Source organism: Mustelus asterias, chromosome 1 (genome assembly GCF_964213995.1).
Source record: "Mustelus asterias chromosome 1, sMusAst1.hap1.1, whole genome shotgun sequence".
Lineage (NCBI taxonomy): Eukaryota > Metazoa > Chordata > Chondrichthyes > Carcharhiniformes > Triakidae > Mustelus > Mustelus asterias.
The window spans coordinates 173,759,623-173,777,395 of NC_135801.1; the positions used below are offsets into that span (position 1 = coordinate 173,759,623).

The 17,773-nt window shown below is 44.7% G+C and overlaps 1 protein-coding gene across 1 annotated transcript in view; it reads left to right on the forward strand.

Moving 5' to 3' along the window:
- spon2b (spondin 2b, extracellular matrix protein) overlaps positions 1-16,674 on the forward strand; it is a 31,389-nt gene extending 14,715 nt beyond the window's left edge. The window contains exons 4-6 of the mRNA XM_078223304.1: positions 6,132-6,323; positions 7,283-7,460; positions 9,314-16,674. Of these exons, the coding sequence (XP_078079430.1) occupies positions 6,132-6,323; positions 7,283-7,460; positions 9,314-9,492 (549 nt within the window). The 3' untranslated portion in view covers positions 9,493-16,674. The remainder of the gene's footprint in view (positions 1-6,131; positions 6,324-7,282; positions 7,461-9,313) is intronic.
- The last annotated feature ends 1,099 nt before the right edge of the window (positions 16,675-17,773 follow it).

Here is a 17,773-nt window from a genome sequence, read left to right on the forward strand (position 1 = left end):
AGCGGGGCAAAGCCACAGGGGCCGACCAAGTGCAACTCCACCGAACTAAGAAAATCATCAATTCTTATACAGTTACTCAGCTCATCCCAGCTGGATACAATCGAATCATAATGGTTATAATTACATTCAGGTCCAATGAAATTAGCAACTTGGTTATGTGATCAGCTCATGGACAGTCCTGGACCATCCTAAGACATTTACTCGGCGCCTTATCAACTGTCCCTGAGCCTTCACAATGAATCTCTCTTCTCAGGACATTCTTATCTCTGATTGTCTGCTCTGCTAGCAGCTGCCTGCTGATACGAGAGGCCCCACTAGGCAAGTTTAATGTCCTTTAACTGTGTCTTTAATGATTAAATAGCTAGAGGAATGTGATCAAGTTAGCTAGCTAGCTAACCCCATGATGCTTCTCAAACCATTATTCTCTATTTTGATTAGTATCATGTATTGCTAGTCTGAAATGGAATATATATGTGTATACCTATTTTGATGACTTTGCCTCGGGTCCACCTCAACACGGAAATATCTGGGTAATTTTCCACATTGCCGGATAGATACTCGTGTTGCAGCTGAACTCGAATAGCTTGGCAAGGGGCATGGCAAGTTCTGGAGCACAAGTCTTCAATACTCTTACTGGAACATTGTCAGACCAGAGCCTCTGAAGTATCCAGTTCCTTCAGCTGTTCCTTGATATCACAAGGAGCGAATCGAATTGGCTGAAGACTTGCATCTGTGATGCTCGGGCCTCTGGAGGAGGACAAGATGGATAATCTCACATTATCTATGTTAAATACCATCTGCCAAATTTTGGCCCACTCACCTAATCTATCCATGTCCATTTAGAAATTTCTTATTTTCTTATTGCAACTTGTTTTCCCACCTATTTTAGAATCATCTGCAAATTTGGCTACAGTACATTTTATCCCTCCATTCAAGACATTGATATAGATTGTAAATATGGGGCCTGAGGACTGAACCCACACCACTAGTTAAAGCTCGCCAAGCAGAGTTGGCAAGTTCAAAATACATGTCCCTTCTGTTCTTGCTTAAATACACCCCAATAATGGAATGATCCATCCCTTGTTTGTTTCATATGTGCACTGTTCTTGTACAATTAATAAAATATTTTGGGGAAAGACCACCTGAGCCTGGCATGGACAGTTTACCCAGTTTAAGTTTTTAAAAAAAAGTTTATTGTCACAAATCAGCTTACAATAACATTGTAATTAAGTTACTGTGAAAAGCCCCTAGTCACCAGAACCGGCGCCTGTTCAGGTGCACTGAGGGAGAATTTAGCATAGCCAATGCACCTAACCAGCACGTCTTTCTGACTGTGGGAGGAAACCGGAGCACCCGAAGGAAACCCACGGAGACACGAGGAGAACGTGCAGACTCTGCACAGAGACCCAAGCCGGGAATCAAACTCTGAAGCCTGGGAACCCAACTCGGGAACCCTGGCACTGTGAGGCAGCAGTGCTAACCACTGTGCTGCAAAGAGGTAGAAGCACCAGCCATAGGTTTTCCTACTGAAGTCTCTGAAAACAATCAAATGTTAAATGGGAATCCATCAAGCTCCATTTTGAAGGTGAATTTATCAAGTCTTTACCCTGAAATTAAACATGACATAAATCCTATAATTAAATTTAGTGCTGATCTGTGTGGCCATTAAATTGAGACACGGACGTGGCATAACAAGAGACTCTCTTTCCTGGAAAAGGGTCATCTCTTTCCATGAATACCAGAAATTTACAATACTGACTGTCAAATCAGCCCTTTATGGAGAAAAAAATAACTTTCGCAATGTATGAAAGTAAAAGGGATGAATAAAAATTCTGTACAGGCACAGTGGGAGAATAGCCACGGTATTTATCCATCTGGTCCAGTGCAGATTGTGGTCAGTGGCAAACCACAGCCCCCCCCCCCCCCCCCCCCCCCCCCATTCTCGGGGTTACCATTGACCAGAAACCAAGTAGCCACTTAAATACTGTGGCTACAAGAGGAGTAAGAGCGCTGGAGATTCTCTGGAGAGTAACTGATCTCCTGACACCCCCCCCCAAAGCCTGTTCACCATCTACAAGGCACAAGTCAGGAGTGTGATGGAATACTCCCCACTTGTCTGAATGAGTGCAGCTCCAACAACATTTAAGAAGCTCAACACCATCCAGGACAAAGCAGCCCACTTGATTGGCACCCCCATCCACATCCGCTGATGGAGGGAGTGAAGTGTACCATCTACAAGATGCACTTGCAGCAACTCACCAAGGTTTCTTTGACAGCACCTTCCAAACCCGTGACCGCTACCACCTAGAAGGATAAAGGCAGCAGATGCCTGGGAACACCCTCCAAGCCACTTGCATCCCGACCTGGAAATATATTGACGTTTCTTCAATGTCATTGAAGTCCCCCCCTAACAACACAGTGGGTGTACTTACACTACTGAGGCTGCGGCAGTTCAAGAAGGTGGCTCAGCACCACCTTCTCAAGGGCAATTGGGGATAGAAAACAAGACTGCTGGCCCAACCATTGACATCCACATCCTTAGAAAGAATAATAAAAGAAACACTCTGACTCGCGTATTCCAATGCAATCCTGAGTGGTGACCCACATTTTACTCTCCAAAATTCTGTTGCCCGTATCTTAACTTACAAGTTCCATTATCGATCACCCCTGTGTCACTGACTTACATCGGTTCTCAGTCAAGTAGCTTGTTAATTTTAAAATTCTTATCCTTGTTTTCAAATCCTTTCATGGCCTCACTGCTCCCTATCGCTGTAGTTTCCTCCAGTCCCGCAACTCTCCAGGACGCCTGCGCTCCTCTCAATCCAGCCTCTGGAACAGCCCAGCTTTTAACTGTTCCACCAATGGTGACTGCGCCTTCAATTGCCTACGCCCCGAGACCTGCACAGTAATTTCCTTCCTCCACTTCTCTGCCTCTGTGTCTCACATTCCTCCTTTGAGACACACTCCTTACAATCAACACCTTGACCAAGATTTTGGCCATCTCACCTAAGGGGCCTAATTTTTCACTTCCGAGGGTCAGGAAATTTCTCAACTCGGCAGACTCACCTTAGTGCCTCGTCAGACCCAACTATTGTTCTGGGGGCAGGAGGTTGCAAATGGTGTCAGGCCTGCTGCCTCCAAAAGCAGATCAGAAGTGGCCACGAGCGTTGTAGCAAGAGCAGATTTTTTTGTTTGATGTCCTTGTGACCACTCTATTTAGCCTTTCCGCTAGAACACTGGTCCCAGATCAGTTCAGGTGAAGACCATCCCAAAGGTACAGATCCCTCCTGTTCCAATACTGATGCCAATGCCCCATGAAATGGAACCCCTCTTTCCCACACCACTCCTTTAGCCACATGTTTATTTCCCGAATTTTTTCATCCCTATGCCAATGGCTCAGGTAGTAATCCAGAGATTGTGCCCCTTGTTCATTAACTTTGCTCTTAGTGCCTGATAATCCCCAAACGGGTCCTCTTTTCTAGTCTTGCCCATATTGTTTGTCCCAACTGGATCCTCCCACTCCAATATCCTTTCAAGCCAGTCAGAGATGTCCCTCAACTTGGCACTGGGCAGCAACATATCATGCGGGACTCTCGACCCTGTTTACAAAGTATGCTATCAATCCTCCTAATTATAAAATCCCCTACAACTACCACTTGTCTTTTTTCTCCTTTGGTGTCCTTATCTGAGGAAGGATGTCCTTGCTATAGAGGGAATACTGCAAAGGTTTACCAGGCTGATTCCTGGGATGGCAGGTCTGTCATATGGGGAGAGACTAAATGAGTTAGAATTATATTCATTGGAGTTTAGAAGAGCGAGGGGATCTCAAAGAAACTTATAAAATTCTAACAGGATTAGGCAGGGTAGATTCAGAAAGAATGTTCCTGATGGTGGGGGAGTCCAGAGATAGGGGTCATAATTTGAGGATAAGGCGTAAAGCCCTTTAGGAATGAGGTGAGGAGAAATTTCTTCACCCAGAGAATGGTGAGTCTGTGGAATTCACTACCACAGCAAGTATTTGAGGCCTAAACGTTGTGTGGTTTTCAGAAGGAATTAGATATAGCTCTTGGGGCTAAAGAGGTCAAGGAATAAGGGGTGATCAGGATATTAAATTTGATGATCAGCCATGATCTAAATGAATGGTGGAGCAGGCTCGAAGGGCTGAATGGCCTACTCCTGCTTCTAGTCTTTATGTATTTTTCTATCTCCTGTTGGTGAATTGGTTACCTCTCCTCCCTTTTGTCTTGAGTTACTTACAGCACAGCAGGAGGTAATTTAGTTCATTGAGTGCATGTTGGCCCTCCGCTGAACAATCCAGTCAGCCCCACTCATCTACTGGATCCTGTAACCCTGCAAGTTTATTCCATTTAAGTGCCCATCCAATTTGCTTTTGACAGCAGTTGGCAATCTCATTGCCTCCTTTAAAACAGAATTGGGGGGGATGGGGGAGTAGACTGGGATCCTGTTTCAGATTCTTTAAGCCTCATGCCTGACCTGCACCCATCAGATTTTCAGGGTTAAAATTACCCACCTACCAAAACCCCGTTTAACATGTCCAAACTCAACGGGGTGCAATTAATGGTGCAGTGGTGGCCCCATCAATCAGCTGGTAAGTTGATGGTAACTCCTCCATGGCCATTCCCAGGCGGCCCCCTACAGGATTAAGTGCCAGTCTGGCAATGGCCTGCCATTGGGGTTCCCGTGCTCCTGAAGGGTGGGATCCCTCTTCCAAGAGCTGCCGGCCAATTTGCAGGCTGGCAGCTATTTGGTCCCTGTAGCACCCACCGTGAGCAATGGACACTGCTGGGACTGCAGAAGACCTGGAGGAGCAGGTATTCATGAGTGGGGTGGGCTTGCTGGGGTCAGTCAGACAGGCCCATGTGAAGGGGTGGTGATGGTGGGGGGGGAAGGTGGGGCTGGGGGGGAGCAGTTGGTGTGGAGACTGGTGGGGATGTTTTCAGAAGGGTTTTCAGAACCATTGGGCTGTCAATGAGGCACGGGTTGCTTGATCAGGAGGGCACTCCATCCCTCACTCAGATGGCAGCCAGGCTACCAGGGCATGGTGGCATGGGCAGCCCCCGGCCATTGCGGGATTGGGGCCCTTAAGGACTCAAACTGCTCCAGGGACAGGAAGGCTGACTTCAAACTTCGTTGACTTACTCTGTGGAGAGGGGTATGAAGGCAATGGGCTCTCCATCCCATGACTTCCCACCCAATGAGACAGCCTCCAGCTCCCAGCCAACCTCTGGCAAGGTGGGGGTGGGGGGCATTCCGTTCCACCCAACACCCAACCTGCATGGTGTGAAGTGAATTGCAGGTTGGTGTGTGAGCAAAAATAAATATAACCCACAATTAGTTTATGTACGCTTTCAATTTAAAACATAGAAGAGTAAATTGCATCAGTCATCTGCTCCTTTGGGTTAGAGCAATCTGAAGCGAAAGACATGCCACCCCCGCACCTCCATTAGGCAATCAAACAAAATAGAGGTGGAAAAGAGTTGGAGTCACGAACTGGAAATATTGAATACTGTCAGCCAGGAAATCTTTTTCACGATGATTGTAATGCTGTGTGAAGAACATCTCTGGGAGACATTTTGCAAAACAAACAGAACAAAGATATTCGGAGAATAAAATCAAATGAAAGTAACTAAGTGGGACAGTGATGCAGGGCGAGAGAAAGCTGTTGGTGCAACAGGAACCAAACTTTGACTGCTCTTGGCACAGTTGGTGTTAATTTGGAGTGAGCTTTCTTTGAGGCGAACTTTCTCAGTGAATTCAGCACACTCACTCCAGGTCAGCTAGTGGACCCAGCATCTTTCCAACACTAAGCCAAACACAGGACAAAAGAGAATAGGCAAAAAGAACTGAATGCAAAAAAAAAATTAAAAACAGAAAATGCTGGGATATATTACACTTTCACCCATCACATCTTGATGTTGTTTTCATTTCCCTTTTACTACCTACCCTGCCGACTGCATGAGAACTAGCAGAACAAAACCTCAACATGAATCAATCAGCACTATGCACAGTTGAAATGTTTGTAGTGCATTGCTAACCGCCTGATGCTCATGGTTCTGCTTGCACTGTCACAGTACATTAGGATTCACCAAATTCTTTGTGCTTATTCCTAGGTATCGTTCATGGTTCGTATTGTACCAAGTCCAGATTGGTTCGTAGGTGGTGACAGCATCAACCTGTGTGAAGGAGATAAATGGAAAGAGCAAATTTCTATAGATCTGTACCCTTACGATGCTGGGACAGACAGTGGGTTCACCTTTTCTTCTCCAAACTTTGCTACTATTCCCCAGGAGGTTATCACTGAGGTAACAATATAATGAAAGGTTAAGGTTTAATAGGAAGTTGGTGTATGTTGTCATAGAACCCTAGAATCCCTTCAGTGCAGAAGGAGGCCATTCGGCCCATCGAGTCTGCACTGACTCTCTGACAGAGCATCTCACCCAGGGTCACCATCCCCCACATCCCCATAACCATGCGCATTTACCATGGCTAATCCACCCTTTATTTTTTTTATTAGTGTCACAAGTAGGCTTACATTAACACTGCTGTGAAGTTACTGTGAAAATCCCCGAGTCGCCACTCTCCTGTGCCTGTTCGGGTACACTGAGGGAGAATTTAGCATGGCCAATGCACCTAATCAGCACACCTTTCGGACTGTGGGAGGAAACTGGAGCACCTGGAGGAAACCCATGCAGACATGGGGAGAATGTGCAGATTCTGCACAGACAGTGACCCAAGCTGGGAATTGAACCTGGGTGCCTCACGCTGTTAGGCAGCAGTGCTAACCATTGCGCCACCGTGCCGCCAAGAAGAGGGGGAGCAGCAGACACCTGTGGCATCAGTTGTGCCGAGCTTAGTGCTTATTGGAGGGGGCAGCATGTGTCTGTGATCCTGTACCCCATCACCCTATCACAAGTCAATGCAAGTGGGAGATGAGGGGCACTATACTCTATCACATGTCGGATACAAGGGGAGGAATTTTGACCATAATGCTTTTTTCTTTTGTTTACAAATATTCATCTGTGAATCACAAAGCGTTGGTTTAAATTAGATGGTAAAGAGTTATGATTTAGTGTTAATATAGCTAAGCCACAATAAATCTAGTAATGTCAAAGCAACAATTAACTGGCAAGGAAAATACAGTTCCATGTGTAAATGTAAAGTATAAAGAAATAGAGGGTATGTTGGGTAATTGCAATATAATGGGTCACGAAAATTGCCACTAATCTGACAGTTAACATGTTGTCTGTGCTTCATCACTCAGATAACGTCAAGCTCACCAAACCACCCTGCAAACTCCTTCTTTTATCCCAGACTGAAACAACTCCCTCCCATAGCCAGAGTGTTACTGACAAAGCTGAAGGACAACCGCTTAATTGGGATTTTGCCAGCTACGTCTAACCTTATTCCCATGGGCAATGAGATTGATGACTCTGTGTCAGGTGAGTTGAATATTCCCCATTAAAATCTACATAACTTACAGTAGTGTCTAATTTTTGTCTAGATTGCTCAACACTGGTTGATCTGAATTCCAGATTTCCATGACATTTCTAGACAAACCTAGAGTAGGACTATAAAAAGCACAGGCAGAATAGTCTGAATAGCCTCCTTCAGTGCTTTTGGCCTTGTAAGTTTCAGTTTCCGCTTTTGGCCAAATGTTCCTCCAACTCCCTTATTGTTTTCTAAAAAGGAGATAAATCAATATAAGATTTGATTTGATTTATTATTGTCACATGTATTAGTATACAGTGAAAAGTATTGTTTCTTGCACGCTATACAGCCAAAGCATACCATACATAGAGAAGGATAGGGGAGAGTGCAGAATGTACTGTTACAGTCATAGCTAGGGTGTAGAGAAAGATCAACTTAATGTGAGGTAGGTCCATTCAAAAGTCTGATGGCAGTAGGGAAGAAGCTGTTTTTGACTCGGTTGGTATGTGATCTCAGACTTTTGTATCTTTTTTCCCAATGGAAGAAGGTGGAAGAGAGTATATCCAGAGTGTGTGGGGTCCTTAATTTTGCTGGCTGCTTTTCCGAGGCAGTAGGAAGTGTAGACAGAGTAATGGATGGGAGGCTGGTTTGCGTAATGGACTGGGCTACATTCATGACCCTTTGTAGTTTCTTGTGGTCATGGGCAGAGCAGGAGCCATACCAAGCTGTGATACAACCAGAAAGAACGCTTTCTATGGTACATTTGTAAAAGTTGGTGAGAGTGGTGAGATAACCCAATCCTCTTTGAAAATCTGCAAGGACAGATCTTCTAACCCATCCAGGCTGACCCTTCTACAGTTGGTAGGGAGAGATGATGGCAAAGTGGTAATGTCACTGAACTGGTAATGCAGAGATCCAGGCTGATACTCTGGGCGACATGGATTTGAATTCCACTATGGCAGCAGGTGGAACTTAACTTTGGAATATCAAGCTACTCTCAGTAATGGTGACCATGAAGTGATTGTTGTAAAAACCCATCTGGCTCACTAATGTCCTTTAGGGAAAGAAATCTACTGTCCTTACCTGGTCTGACCTATACATGACTCGAGATCTAGAGCAATGTGATTGTCTCTTAACTGCCCTCTGAAATGACCTAGCAAACCATTCATTTCAAGAGTAATCCGAGATGGGTAACAAATGCTGGCCTTGCCACCAACACCCACATCCCACGAAAGAATAAAAAAAATCCATACTTGACTGTCTCAATCTATGGCTGCCTTTACCAATTATAGATTGAGACAGTCAATTATGGATCTGACTGAATCCAGCTAATAGCGGTATCTGTGCCCGGGGCTACAGGAGGAGGGGCCATGTGTGCTGCACAACTGTGTATAACAGTGACACTTGGTGAGTAAATTATACGGACTGATCAAATATCTTAACTCACAATCCCCTTTCCAAACAACCATTACTCGATCAAATTATTTCTTTAAAATTGTCAACTGATCCAGGATTAATTACTCGCAACCTGCTTCACAAATCCTTTATGGAAGAGGGAAATCATCAGCACTCAAGTTCTGATCTATCATCTAAATGTACCACTGTGCCACCGTATCGCCCGAGAGAGGCTTTTCGCCTCTCTCGTGATCTTACCAACTCGCCACGCTGATTGACCAGCGGGACAAGCCGGTAAGATCGCCGCCTCTTAGTTTAACCATTGTAATTAATTAATTGCCATGGTTTCTTAAAATAAACCTGGTTGCATTTTACATTTGAAAATTTGAAGGAGATGTGTTTTGCCTCCATTTGCTGCAACAAATTTTCTAGTCTGAATGATTGCAACTAATTGATCTGTTTATTGCAGAAACCCCCTTGGACTGTGAGGTTTCCAATTGGTCATCCTGGGGCTTGTGCGTGGGGAAATGCACGGAGATGGGGGTGAAGCGTCGAACTCGCTACATCCGAATGAATCCAGCCAATAGCGGTAATCCATGCCCGGGGCTACAGGAGGAGGAGCCATGTGTGCTGCACAACTGTGTCTAACAGTGACACTTGGTGACAATAGACCACCTTGGCATCTTTTATTGGATTTAAATGGCTGGATCTCATCAAAGGTGGATCCCCATGCAATAATTAATTCAACTAATTGTTATTGATTCAGGGTTTCAAATGACAACTAGGCTGACAGTCATTCCGTGTAAATGCTGGTGCTTTTTCTATCAGTTTGATGTTGACTAAATGGAGACATAAGTTTTCCCCCACCTCATTTATCATCAAATTCTTAGTGCACAGCAAATTACTGTAAGCGATGATTCAAAACCATACTCAGCAGTAAACTAATCTCTTGAGTAAACTCTTAGATTAGACTGCAACCTGGAAATCACTCTTAGCATCTTGCATTATTTATACCGTGTACATTTCAATTTAACACAAGCTCTTGAGTTTTTCTGCCTTTGGTGTTGATGCAAATGGCAACATTTGAATGCTTTCCGGGTTCTTGATCCGTGATGATATTTGTGAGAGAAGATTAACAGTGGTTAGAATGAATGTTTTTATCATCTGAATTTAATTGCCTGGCATGTTATGTGCAGTGGCTAATTAATAGCTTTTAAAGAAAATAATGATGGAAACTGATTTGAAAATGGCAGTGCTAATTTGTATTTTGTGAGTGTGTTCTCATTCAAAAAGCTGTCTTGTTCCACAAATTTAGCAAGCGAGTGCATGGTTTCAATGGATCATAATCATGAGAATATGCTATCTGAAGACCTTGTAGACCAATGAACATCGACTTTTATTGCAGTGTCATTCTGAGAGATTACATTACCCACATACACAACCATTCCCTGGGAAAGAGGATGCATTGTTAAGATTAGCTGAAGGAATTATGTAACAGATAGCTGTATCAATTTACCCAATTCAGTCTTTCGGATCGAATCGAAATTAAACATTTCAATATTGTGCTTGGATTAAGGGAACTGTTTCAATTCGGTCCATGTTTTCTCTTTGAATGTCTCTGCTGAGTGGGGAAATCTGTTTCATTAGGTTATTTGTCAATATCTGTTTCCTTTTCCTTGGCTAAAGGCTCTCTTGTGGAGGTTGACACAAGTTCCCAGACAAAATTGTGGAACAGGTTTGTAGATGAGTAGGGTGGGATGGGATGGGGTGGGGAGAGGTGGCGGTGGTTTTGAGTTTGATGTATTTGTCTGGCTTGCTGGCCCACTTCCCGCCAGCAATTATAATCCAAACAAAGGTGTTGTAGGACTGGAGTCCAATACAGACTATGGGGAGGTGATGGCCTAGTGGTATTATCGCTAAACTATTAATCCAGAAACTCAGCTAATGTTCTGGCGACCTGGGTTTGAATCCCACCATGGCAGGTGGTGGAATTTGAATTCAATAAACAATATCTGGAATTAAGGATCTACTGATGACCATGAAACCATTGTCAATTGTTTGAAAAACCCATCTGGTTCACTGATGTCCTTTAGGGAAGGAAATCTGCCGTCCTTACCTGGTTTGGCCTACATGTGACTCCAGAGCCACAGCAATGTGGTTGACTCTCAACTGCCTTGTGAAATGGCCTAGCAAGCTGCTCAGTTCAAGGGCGACTAGGGATGGGCAGTAAATGGTGGCCAGCCAGTGATGCCCATATCTCATGAAGACAGCACGTTTCCTCATTTATGAATGTGTTACTGTGGGTGACACAGTGGCTAGCACTGCTGCCTCACAGCGCCAGGGACCCGGGTTCGATTCCTGGCTTGGGTCACTGTCTGTGTGGAGTTTGCACGTTCTCCCCGTGTCTGTGTGGGTTTCCTCCGGGTGTTCCAGTTTCCTCCCACACTCTGCAAGACGTGCTGGTTAGGTGCATTGACGCGAACAGGCGCCGGAGTGTGGCGACTAGGGGAATTTCACAGTAACTTCATTGCAGTGTTAATGTAAGCCTGACTTGTGACTAATAAATAAATAAACTTTTTAGATGCATTCTATGAAGTTTTTGCTTTTTAAAAGTATTTTCAGACTTTTTAAAATTAGTGTAGACTCTGGGTAGATTTTCATCTTCGAGTCAGGCCGTTTCTCAACTTCAGGATTCTGCCTCCTGATGGCTGTGCCAATTTTCACAGCGGGAATGGGATGAGGGGAAGTACCCTGCTGCTGCAAGCAGGCCTCGGGCAGCAGTGGAGGCCAGACTAGGTAAAGATGGCAGATTTTCTCCCCCAGTGGGACATTAGTGAATCATTTACTTTTTATTGACTTCGCTAGTGTGAAAGGCTTCTGAACATAGCAGTCACCAGTAAATGTGCCATTAAGGGATAGTGAACCGAATAAATCAGAAACGCTCGAGTCCAGGCCAATCCTATATTTGTGATCACGGCTGGTCTTTATTTTCACAAGGCTCATGTTCTTTATCCATATGTAAAACATAATTACGATGGGAAGGAATTTCCGGCCCCTCTACGGTGTGCTTTCCGGCAGCAGAATCGACTCGCCATTGGCTACCGGCAGGATCTCCTGGTCCCACTGATGTCAATGGCATTTTGTATGGCCCGCCCGCCCTGCCACTGGGGAACTCACTGCGGGGGGAGGGTCACCTTTGGGATTGGACAATCCCGCTGGCAGTAAGGACCAGAAAATCCCACCCTATGTTTACTTCATATCTTCGTATAGTAAGTTTGCTTTTTTTAAAAATCCCTTGATACAAATTCCTGTTCACTAAAATTATAATGTCTCGTTTGAAGCCGGTATGCATTGGCATAGTTTGGATAGTAACATGTCCTTGTTTTTGTGGTGTGTAGATGCATCTATCATATACATTGTACATTCGAAAGGCCTATCTCCCTCATCAAGGCCTTGGTAGAAGCGCTGTACGCAGTTACCAGAATGACTCACCACAACCTAAAGGGGTCAAATTGAGTAGAATTTACAGAAACTTGCTTTGTATATCACTTGAGTTTTGGAAGTTTAGGGTGATTTAATGGAGGTATTTATAATAATTTAATCGGGAGATATCTTCAACTGGGCAAATCTAGAAAGCACTAAGCCATTTAGGAGAGAAGTCAGAAACCACTTTTCACTCCGATTTGAGGAAAATTAAACCTCGCTGCTCAAAATGCTGTGGATGCTGTGTCAGTTGCGGTTTCTACGCTAGTCGGTTGCAGGTGATGACTGTATTCCATCTTGGGAACATTATAATGTTTAAATCAGCCTCCCATAGTGCTTGTGGAAACCTGAATCATATATAAGGGTTTCCATCCAGGTTGCCCAAGGCCTAGAGATTGGGGAAATGCAGCTACACAGGGTAGGTATTCTTTAATTCAATCCCCAGGAGCCCAGGAATAGCCAGGTGCACTTTTTCCATCCACTCAGTCTGACCTCCTGTTGATCTTTGGTGCTGTGATGGGTCATTTCTCACCATCCCCAATCTTCCTCTCCCTCCTGCTTGTTGGGTTGTGAACCCCGCTCCATCCTAAAGCTCTGCACTTCCCTTTCCACTTGCTGGTCTCATCACCAACCCTTGACCTTTACTAGTTTCTGAGCACTGGTTCCAATGATCCCCAACTCTGCCGTCTTTCCCACTGACTTTCCTGACCAGTGGCCTGTCAATGCTGGGAAATGGAATATTAAAATACTGATGTGACGTTGCTGTTATATGAAGTGGTACCTTCACACCTCAGGCTCTGTAAGATCCCAACTCCCTCTCTGTCATAGAGTTGTACATCAAAGAGGCCTTTGGTCCATCACATCTGCACCGGCCATCAACATAGAACATAGAACAGTACAGCACAGTACAGGCCCTTCGGCCCTTGATGTTGTGCCGAGCTTTGTCCAAAACCAAGATCAAGCTATCCCACTCCCTATCATTCTGGTGTGCTCCATGTGCCTATCTAATAACCGCTTGAAAGTTCCTAAAGTATCCGACTCCACTATCACAGCAGGCAGTCCATTCCACACCCCAACCACTCTCTGAGTAAAAAACCTACCTCGGACATCCCTCCTATATCTCCCACCATGAACCTTATAGTTATGCCCCCTAGTAACAGCTACATCCACCCAAGGAAATAGTCTCTGAACGTCCACTCTATCTATCCCCCTCATCATCTTATAAACCTCTATTAAGTTGCCTCTCATCCTCCTCCGCTCCAAAGAGAAAAGCCCTAGCTCCCTCAACCTTTCCTCATAAGACCTACCCTCCAAACCAGGCAGCATCCTGGTAAATCTCCTTTGCACTCTCTCCAATGTTTCCACATCCTTTTTATAGTGAGGTGACCAGAACTGCACACAATATTCCAAATGTGGTCTCACCAAGGTCCTGTATAGTTGCAGCATAACCCCACGGCTCTTAAACTCAAACCCCCTGTTAATAAACGTTAACACACTATAGGCCTTCTTCACGGCTCTATCCACTTGAGTGGCAACCTTCAGAGATCTGTGGATATGGACCCCAATATCTCTCTGTTCCTCCACATTCCTCAGAACCCTGCCGTTGACCCTGTAATCCGCATTCAAATTTGTCCCACCAAAATGAATCACCTCGCACTTATCAGGGTTAAACTCCATCTGCCATTTTTCGGCCCAGCTCTGCATCCTATCAATGTCTCTTTGCAGCCTACAACAGCCCTCCACCTCATCCACTACTCCACCAATCTTGTTGTCATCAGCAAATTTACTGACCCACCCTTCAGCCCCCTCCTCCAAGTCATTGATAAAAATCACAAAGAGCAGAGGACCCAGCACTGATCCCTGTGGTACACCGCTGGTGACTGGTCTCCAGTCTGAAAATTTTCCATCCACCACCACCCTCTGTCTTTTATGAGATAGCCAGTTACTTATCCAATCGGCCAAATTTCCCTCTATCCCACACCTCCTTACTTTCTTCATGAGCCAACCATGGGGAACCTTAACAAACGCCTTACTAAAATCCATGTATATGACATCAACTGCGCTCCCTTCATCTACACACTTCGTTACCTCCTCAAAGAATTCAATCAAATTTGTTAGGCAAGACTTACCCTTCACGAATCAGTGTTGACTATCCCGGATTAAGCTGCATCTTTCCAAATGGTCATAAATCCTATCCCTCGGGACCTTTTCCATTAACTTACCGACCATGGAAGTAAGACTAACCGGCCTATAATTACCAGGGTCATTCCTATTTCCTTTCTTGAAGCGACGAACAACATTCGCCACTCTCCAGTCCTCTGGCACTATCCCCGTGGACAGTGAGGACCCAAAGATCAAAGCCAAAGGCTCTGCAATCAGATCCCTTGCCTCTCAAAGACTCCTAGGATATATCCCATCTGGCCCAGGGGACTTATCAACGCTCAGGTTTTTCAAAATTGCTAATACATCTTCTCTCAGAACATCCACTTCCACCAGCCTATCAGCCTGTATCACACTCTCATCCTCAAAAACATGGCCCCTCTCCTTGGTGAACACTGAAGAAAAGTATTCATTCATCACCTCTCCTATCTCTTCTGACTCCATGCACAAGTTCCCATTACTACCCTTGACCGGCCCTAACCTCACTCTGGTCATTCTTTTATTCCTCACATAAGAGTAAAAAGCCTTGGGGTTTTCCTTGATCCGACCCACCAAGGACTTCTCATGCCCCCTCCTAGCTCTCCTAAGCCCTTTTTTTTAGCTCATTCCTTGCTACCTTGTATCCCTCAAGCGACCCAACTGAACCTTGTTTTCTCATCCTTGCATACGCTTCCTTTTTCCTCTTGACAAGACATTCAACCTCTTTTGTGAACCATGGTTCCCTCACTCGGCCATTTCCTCCCTGCCTGACAGAGACATACCTATCAAGGATACGCAGTATTTGTTCCTTGAACAAGCTCCACTTTTCATTTGTGCCTTTTCCTGACAGTTTCTGTTCCCATCTATGTTCCCTAATTCTTGCCTAATCGCATCATAATTACCCCTCCCCCAATTATAAACCTTGTCCTGCCGTTTGGCCCTATCCCTCTCCATTGCAATAATGAAAGACACCGAATTGTGGTCACTATCTCCAAAGTGCTCTCCCACAACCAAATCTAACACTTGGCCCGGTTCATTACCCAGCACCAAGTCCAATGTGGCCCCACCTCTTGTTGGCCTACCCACATATTGTGTCAGGAAACCCTCCTGCACACACTGTACAAAAACTGCCCCATCCGAACTATTCGACCTATAACGGTTCCAATCAATATTTGGAAAGTTAAAGTCACCTATCTATTCTAATCCCATTTCCAGCACTTGGTACGTAGCCTTGTTTGCCATGGCATTTTAGCTGCTCATCTAAATGCTTCTTAAATGTTGTGAGGGTTGCCACCTCTACCAGCCTTTCAGGCAGTGAGTTCCAGATTCCCACACCCTCTGTGTGGGGGAAAAAAACATTTACTCCAGTATCTGCCTGTGTACGGGATGGGGCAAATGAGAAGGCATCATCCCAAAATTAGAGCTGGAGCCCCTTGGGAATAAATATAGGTGGCACATTTTCATGCAATGGGTAGCTGAAATCTGGAACTGTCCAAAGAAGTTCTGGATGCTGGGTGAGCTGGAATGTTAAGTAAGGGAATCGAGGGATTTGGAATAAAGGATAATGAAGAAATGTGGGTACATCAGAGTTGAGACAAAGACCAGACATTTTAGGGATGGAAAATAAATGCCAACCTAACCAGCAATGTCCACATCCTGTAAATGAATTTGGAGAAATGGATGTAACTGATTGACAGTACAGGGTTGAGAGGCTGAATGGCTAATTTCTATTCCCAATGTTCAATTGAACTTTTTTAAAAACAATTTATAACACTGAGTTATGCTGTGCTCACCAAGATTTACATAAAGCAGAATCCGCAAAATTAACTTGCACTTACTTGTTTATTAGAATTTGAGCGTTGTGCATTTTTTTAATACTGAAAGGACTACTAGCTCATATCACTATAAATTGCTAATATCCTCTGTCTGCACAGCCTCTACTTCACAAAGGGATTATGTTGCTGTTCCTTCTCCATTTTCCTACATTGTTTCCAATGAACATGCATCTGTATATAGTTGACTGCTTGTATATTGTTGTATTTAATTCTATAGTTGTCTAAACCTAATACCTTTTATACTTTTGTATCAAATTAATTAAAGGAGAAAAGTGTTTCAGTTACATATTCTTGTTATAAATTGAGTAAATACACGTTCTGGACAGAAAAAGTTTACTTCTGGCTCTTTTCTAATTAAAATATTCCTTGCTCATTTTTGTGCAAGCAATGATTTCATTAATTTCTTTTCAGGACTTTTCTATCCAGGAACTTTTAATTCCCCCCCACCCCCCCACCCCACTTCTCCCCAGCACAAAATGGGTGGACTTTGTTTAAGTGAGAAGTGAAAAAGCTAAAAATCAGGGATAGGAACCCAAACCCTCTTGAATCTTTTGGTTGCACTGGAGGAGGCAACCAATCCGCTCTAAGTATTTAAAGTTTATTTATTAGTCACAAGCAGGCTTACATTAACACTGCAATGAAGTTACTGTGAAAATCCCCTAGTCGCCACACTCCGGTGCCTGTTCGGGTACACTGAGGGAGAATTTTGCATGGCCAATGCGCCTAACCAGCACGTCTTTCAGACTATGGGAGGAAACTGGAGCACCCGGAGGAAACCCACGCAGACACGGGGAGAATGTGCAGACTCTGCACAGACAGTGACCCAAGCTGGGAATCAAACCCAGGTCCCTGGCGCTGTGAGGCGGCAGTGCTAACCACTATGCCACCATGCTGAAAGTATGAAATACTTTCATATGACTCTTAAATTTTAACAATGTTAACCACAGCTGACTAAGTTTCTCTGATCTCAGGAAATGCAGCAGGTGAAAGAGCTGAATCCATAAGCAAAGTGCCTCCTGTACTGTTCCTTGTCACTGGTTGTTGTCAGGAGGGAGGCAGGAATATTTCATCCAAGCCCAACAATCAGCTCAGTAAATCCCCACCCCCGAGATTGAAAACCCTGCTCACCATCTGCTCTCATACCCGGAACCCCATCTACTCCCTGCCAGGACGGGGGTCCAGTGTTACATCCCCGCCACTGTGATTGCATCCCTTCTGACCACCACATTGCTGCCACCGCCTCTCTGCATCCTCTCCACAATCAATAAAACCATCAACCTCCTAACCCAAGCTCCACTACACCTATTGCTTTTGGCTCCGATCAGCCATGGCCTCGAGTAGGAGCGGTTCCCGCACCACTGGCACATGGGTAAGATGGGTATAGAGGATATGGGCCAAATGCGGGCAATTGGGACTAGCTAAGTGGTTTTTAAAAAAAGGGCATCATGGACAAGTTGGGCCGAAGGGCCTGT